Raw genomic sequence first — 7,080 nt, forward strand, 5'->3', positions numbered from 1 at the left:
TTTGCAACAAACTTTTCCTTCAATATTAAAATAAATTCTATCTCTGTTTTTGCGTGTTGATCAGTCACACTTCCGTTTTGTGTTTTGTCGTCTGCTTGGCGGACCTCGATATTTAAAGCCGCACTAATATTTTGTATCTGTATTCAGCAAAGAAAGGTGACCCTATTCATTCCAGTGCTTGCAATCATTAGAGCACTGATTTACTTTTTGTGGTAAACTCGAGAGCTTGCTTCAGTGGCTTGAGTACATTATATAGTTGTTAGATTCCAGAACACAAATTAGAAAATTCACCATATACACCTGACTGTCATTTTCTGAGTTATATATGTGTTCGGTTACACGCATGTACAGATTATAAAGATCGGTTCTTATCAAATGAAACAAATATTTAAAAATGATAGAGCATGGATAATGGTCTAAAATCATACATGGATTATTTATTCACTTTGTCACCATCAAATTATAAAACGCGCTGCTTAATGACCGAAATCATAAAACAAAAAATGTTTTTTCATTTTCTTCTGTGAGAAAATTCTTTTAAGACTGCGTTAATATTGCCTCTTGCCAACAATTTGTGTTGGACAGATGGCGGTGAAATAAATTATAAAAGACTGCATATATGCATGACCTTAAGAAGAAATATTAACGAACGCTATTTTATGTACACATTTTTTTTTTTTTTCACCAAAGAAATGCAGAACAGAAAGCAGAACAAGGCAGAGTTTACAGTAAGTTCCTTCATGGACCCAGATAGGATCTACGTTCATGGTTCCTTTTGTGCAGCTCGTATATTGCCATGGAGTACAGCTTACTTCATTCACTGCATACTCATGATCCAGAATGGACCATGATTTTTGCTCAGCATCAGTCATCTGTTTGTTTGGCCTGCATCATCGAAGACCTAAAAGATGTCAGGACTCAGACCAATGTACAGAAGCATTTCCACTTATCTCTTATGAAATCTATTTTAAATGAGTGCCAAGAAGTGGATGACCTGTTTCATCAACATCCTCGTGTTTGTCAGCATTTGATTGACATTATAACAGGTGCATTTTTATAGGCATAAAAATCATAAATATTTCATTTGCTTACAATTGCTGAAGCTTACAATATTAAAATATGTTTATATATTAGACAATCTATCTTTTTTTTGTTTTTTGAAGGGTATGAAGGAACAGTCACATATAATGTAATGCAAATTTTAGACAGTTGGCATTAATTTTTCTCCCTAATTTAAACAGTTTATGCAACTTATATTTCAGAACATTATGCAGAAAGCAGTTCTTGACATCATCTGCTGAGAGTGAGTTAAGTAATTTTTTTAAAATTATGGTGAAGTAGGAACAGAAGATGTAATCATTTTATCTTAGCTTGTATATAAAGGAAAACAATCAAACCAGTAGCCCTAGTTAAAAAGTATTGTTACAAAGAAGGAAATGCAGGAAATTTTTCAAATCTCAGGCTGAATGAACAAAAGTAACAATTAGTCTACAAAAAAATTCTGAAGTAAAAATTCTTTGAACTTCTGAACATCCTTGTGTATCTCATGGTTTTCATCAGTGACAATTAAAGCACTGTTGTTCATACTTATGCTACTTTCCCACATCATGCACTAGACCAGCTGATGCGGCAAAGTTGCTGGGAACATTACCTTGCTAAATGATCGAAGTCGCTGTTTTATTCTTATATATGGATAGATGAAGCTGAGTATTTGGATCTGCTTACATTCACTATTATCTTCGATTGGTGCCTGTAGATAACCCAAAGATAACTTTGATGTCAGCTTTAGAGACTCTTGTAATTAAATGTTAAAATGAAAACTGAAAATACTTTTTGGCATCCTGTATGCAGTTTGTGTTCAGATCCTGGACAACCTGCAGTCAGAGACCATGTATGTTTACTTTCTGGACAAGTTTGCCTGTCAGGTACTGATCTAATTTTCAGTTAATGTATGTACTCAGTATTTACAAGTTTTAACACCATTTTTACTGCATTTACTGTCTTTATTTGTGTTTATATATGCAAAGTGATGTAAGCTTTGTATAGAGATAAACACTGTATAAGAATATTTTATTATTTTTATTATTGATACTATTTCATTGATATTTGTAAGTGTATTTAAATATTTGATCTGATCATGGTCTGATACAATTTATCATGCAAATTAACTTCTTATTTCAGTCTTTTATCAGATTGTCTGTATTTTAAACAGCTTTTAGAGCAGGAAGAGTCTCTTCCCTTCTTTGTCACAGTACTCGAAAAGCTGGCATTTATTTCTCCAATTTACATTTTGATTTTGGTACAGGTTCATGGTAAGTTTAAAATATTGTTATTGACAATTCAACTGTGAAATCCAATAATCTTAACCAGCATAAAATATGCAAAAGAGGTCCTCCTAACCAGTGTTAGTGATAATTGTAACTTTAAATATTTTTGATACTATATGCACTTTATAAACACATTGCCATGAATGGTCACTTTAGGTAGTGCAGTAGTAAAATATGAAAATACTTAAAATGCTCATGATTTATGGATGTATTATTTTGCTGCATGGATTATGATTGTTCTGCAGAACCACTGATAAAGATGTTGGTAGAGAAGTGGATGACAGTGTCTCACTTTGATGAGGCAGCTCAGTGCTCTATGACTTTGATGCTGACGCAGCTCTTTGAACATGAAATCCTGCCAGCTGTACCTTCATACATCTTATTCTTTGTGAACAAATATCTCTTAAATTGTCTGTCATCAGCTCAGTCCCTGGAGCTGCAAGTCAGAGCTTTAGGTTGGTAGGAATTTCCCTTTTTGTCTTTTAAACACATTTATCACTGTACTAACAAATAGTGTGAGGACATGATTTCTTAAATACTGCATATGGATAAAGAGGTTAACTTTTTTCAGTGATCTACTGTTTAATTATTTATGTCCAAACAGAAAAATATATTGAAGAGTATTTTCATTATTACAGCCTTATTAAAAAAAATACTGCAATGCGGGAGTGGGCCAGCAGAAGATTCAGAGGAATTTGAGTTACTGTCCTTAGCCTTGAAAAAGCAGCTACTCAGTCGAAGAGAAACACTCAGCATAGCTGTTGCTCAGTGCCTGAACATTATAGCTAGCAACCCTTGCTACGCTGCTTGTCTTCATCATGTTTTAAAAAGTGACCTACCAGGTATAAGGAGTTTCATAAATATGTTACCATGTGAGCAATTTAAGTATGCATGAAGGCTTGTGCTAGCACAGACACTTGCATTACCTATAAACAGGAAGGAAGCAAAACAAATGGATGAATGGAAAAATGACGAAAAAGTCAGGTACAAACAATAACATATAAAATGGACAAAATTTGCTATTTAGATGTTTGCTAGTGAAGGTACATTTACAACTACTACATATAAGGTAAAAAAAAAAAAGTCACTTGCCTTATATCAGAATCTGAACTTAGTAAGTATTTGAGCTGTAAGTTTTTCCTCTCCAAATCTAAAGTGATGGATTCAGTGTTGGATATTTTCCTTGCACACCTAAAATCTGGTGTAAAATACATTTGAGTGCTGACTTTTTGAAAGGGTGATATAACTTTGAGGATATAACTTTGATGATATAACACAAATATTATTGCATCATAAAGTTTTCTGTTTGATCATATAAGTTTCAATGAACTTTGTTTTGGAAAAACAGACCACATTTAGAGGCAATATCATAACACATGATTGCTGTAACTTAATGTTTATCAGAGCTGTAAATGTGTCATAGCTATAATTTGTGATGTAATTTACATTTTGTGAATGATTGCAGTAACTTAATATTTGCCTGAGCTGAGCTGTAAATGGGTATAACTTGTAACAAGTGTAGAAAATAGATATTCTGAGTGATTATTTACGCAGTTAAATGTATCTTGTCTGAAAGAGTTCCTGTTTGAGTCACTCCACACCATGAATATTGCTCAGCTTGAGTAAGCATAATTTGTTAATATGGTTCATTTTTTCATTTTATAAAATTTCTAAGTGCTTGAATTTTTTTACTTTCCTTTCTATATGTTTTTTTTGAATCACATTTATTTGGAAAATGACACCTATATGTATGAACCTAATTTTCCTGCTATGTTATGTTTCTTGTTGAATTTAAAAAACAGTAGTTTTCCATAGACAGAACTATAACCATTTTATTATTAGGCAACAGAGTATTTTTGAAAACCCTATCCCCATTTCACGTTTGTTTTCATGTATTAGTGCTTTTCATATGTGCATTCTGAAACTATATAGCATGACATTATAAAATTTGTAAGATGAGCATTGATTGTTAAAATTTATAACAAAAGATCTATAATTGTTGGTTTATTATAATTATCTTTAGTGGACATTTGTTATGGATAATTGATGAAAATTGGTTTGGGTGTTTGTAAAGATGGGTGTAAACTGATAATTAAAAACCAGAGGCATGTCATCTTAAATCTTGATTTTTAGTTCAATCTTTGTGTTGTGGTTACTGCATTTTCAATGAGGCACAGACTGAGTTGTTAAGTTATGAAAAAGTTGTTGATATATGCTGCTGCATGTATACATAGCTACAGAAGTATATTTAAAATTTGTTTATAAATATTGAGTAAATTTTTACTAATTTCTTTGGCATTAAGTATAGCTGTGTATGATTTTGGCTTTTAGTTGTACTAAACTGATGATATTTATTTCAAAGGTTTTTTTTTTTAATGACTATATGTTATTTGTCTATATTTTCAGTGCTGTAGTCAGTTGCCTTCAGTCATTTGCACAGAGTGATGCCTTCTTTAGCAGATGTCATGCAGTGTATGGTAAGATGTAAAATATGAAAGACAGAGAAAGAGAACAAATAAATAAAGGTTTGGGAATGGGGAGACGGGTGTTGACAAATACACAGCAGCAGTGCTGTACAAAAATAGTATGTTTAGAACTGATTATTCTGACACTAAATCCCTTTATTTTTTTTTTAGGCAAAATTATTTGTGAAAATATAAATATTAACTATTTGTCATTTTAAGCTGTATTTCAATCGCTTGATGCATTACTTTAAAACAAATAAACATTATATAATATATAAAAGCAAAAGAAATAACAGGAAAACTTTACTTGGCAGGCATGGAATCATTACTTCAAATGGTGAGCACACTCTGGAAACTAAGAATAATAACATACTACATAAAGCCTTCACACTTCTAGCACTCATCATGGAAAGGTAATCATATATATAGGTCGAGTTATGGGTCTTGTATGAAATGTGTGTCTATGTATGTGTGAGTCTGTGAGAAAGTGGTAGTCTGGAGATTTGACCCATTTGTCCAGTTAATCTTTCTTTATTATTTCTTACAACTGTTTAGATTTGATGTTAGCACTGTTAAATACATATAAGCAGTTTATATTGTCTTACAATGGTGTATATATTATTTTTAAAATAAGATATTAAAATTCATGTCTTCTATAGTGTTTGATTTTCTTTTATGATATGTACAGCATGCATGAACTTGTGTAAGCTTTCAGCTGATATTTTAACAGTCACACAAACTTTGACATGATAAAAGAAAAATGTGGAAGAAGATTTGACATCTGTGCATTCAGGCTGAGGCAGAGGCATGAAAAATATGTCATAAAATATTCCAGGCAGAGTGCAGGAATTCCACTGTTTGTCAACATGACTACCCAACAGTTTGCTCAGTCTCTGTTGGTAAAGGGTGTCCAGAGTTACTATCTTCCAGTTGTGTGCGCTGCGGTCAGGTGTGCCACCACTCAGTTTTTGTACGTTTTTGCTTGCTATAGAGCATTAACTTTTTACTGGCTTTATCTTTTTTTAAGGCTACATATGTAGTTGTTGGTATACTGTAACAAAGGATGCTGTTACATACCGATTTCAGTTATTCAACCTGCATTGCTTGCTGTGTATTACAGATTTGTATGCTTTCATATAAATATTTCATATTTATTTCATTAATTATGTGTCTTATGTCTTGGTCAATGCAGTTTGAAGATGCAGGTGTAGCATTTCTTTAGGACATCTTATATATATAACTGTTTATGATATGTATTTTAAAGAGTGCTTCATATGTGTTTTATCTGCTTTCTTGTTCATCCTTTGCTTGTGTGATGTCCTTGATAAAAACCTATGGTTTTAACCTATATATTATGTAAATTTTGTTTAAAATTCAGTAACTATTGAATTGAATTTTACATAAAATTTACTTGTCGAGTCAGTAGTCAGTAACCTTACCATCTAAACTGTAATACTTTTTGTGGTGAAATCATGGTAGCTTCTGTTACTGACATTGATATGTCTGTTTATCAAGAATTCATGGGTGTTTTTCCAGAAATGAGTATCTGTGTATCTCAGCCACTACAGCATTTGTGGAATCTATTGTTGGTGGCGCATGCAGCATATTAGAGGAAGCTTTGACAGAGGAAAGAAAGCATACTTTCTTCAGAAGCCTTGATGTGTCTCTTGATGAGATTTTGGGACTTCTGCTGGCATTCCTTTGTGCTGTTACAAAGTTTGTAATGCTTTTTTAAGATCATACACTATTCAAAAAAATGGTATTTGCATGTGTATGTGCGCCTTTGTGTGTGTATATATATATATGTGTGGGCTTGTATTTATGTGCATAATCGTCCATATTATTTGTATGAATAATATATACATCCTGGGGCAGGCAGGTATCTGTTTGTGGTCTCTGCTAGTCTTTCTTTTTCCTGATGAGCAGAGTTTACAGGGATCTTTATCGATAGGGCTATATTTCTTTTGCTGCATTTTGATGAACTGCTTACAAAATGTTCCTCAGAAACTATGCAATATTTTTTGGAAGTGCAATGAAGCTGTGAAATGAACCTGATTTTTGTGATGAGGTTAAATTCTGCTTTCTTTGGAAGAAAAAATAACAAAATTTAAAACTGACCTAATGTAGGACCATGGGCAATACAAGAAAGAAAGCACCACCTATTTCACATGATACTGAGCTGCTTCTTTTGATCATGGAAAAGTGTACAAACGTCATCCTTCCAATCTGTGCAGTGAGCATTTTCTCTTATTTCTTGTTCAAGTTTTTTTATGACATACGTATGTATT

General features: G+C 32.6%; 1 protein-coding gene across 2 annotated transcripts; it reads left to right on the top strand.

Moving 5' to 3' along the window:
• Positions 1-32: 32 nt before the first annotated feature.
• Positions 33-5,762, top strand: LOC112559045 (meiosis inhibitor protein 1-like). 2 transcript variants are annotated; one of them, XM_025229899.1, is made up of 11 exons: positions 33-156; positions 691-1,046; positions 1,263-1,303; positions 1,852-1,925; positions 2,182-2,312; positions 2,573-2,782; positions 2,966-3,169; positions 3,904-3,949; positions 4,734-4,804; positions 5,107-5,205; positions 5,628-5,762. In XM_025229899.1, exons 4-10 carry the CDS (start codon positions 1,894-1,896, stop codon positions 5,187-5,189), a joined length of 777 nt encoding a protein of 258 aa, XP_025085684.1. In that variant the 5' UTR covers positions 33-156; positions 691-1,046; positions 1,263-1,303; positions 1,852-1,893; the 3' UTR covers positions 5,190-5,205; positions 5,628-5,762. The 2 variants fall into 2 exon arrangements, with proteins under 2 accessions (XP_025085684.1, XP_025085694.1); XM_025229909.1 differs by having other exon boundaries at positions 2,213-2,312.
• Positions 5,763-7,080: the final 1,318 nt, after the last annotated feature.

The sequence above is a fragment of the Pomacea canaliculata genome, linkage group LG1 (assembly GCF_003073045.1).
Source record: "Pomacea canaliculata isolate SZHN2017 linkage group LG1, ASM307304v1, whole genome shotgun sequence".
NCBI classification, from domain to species: Eukaryota; Metazoa; Mollusca; class Gastropoda; order Architaenioglossa; family Ampullariidae; genus Pomacea; species Pomacea canaliculata.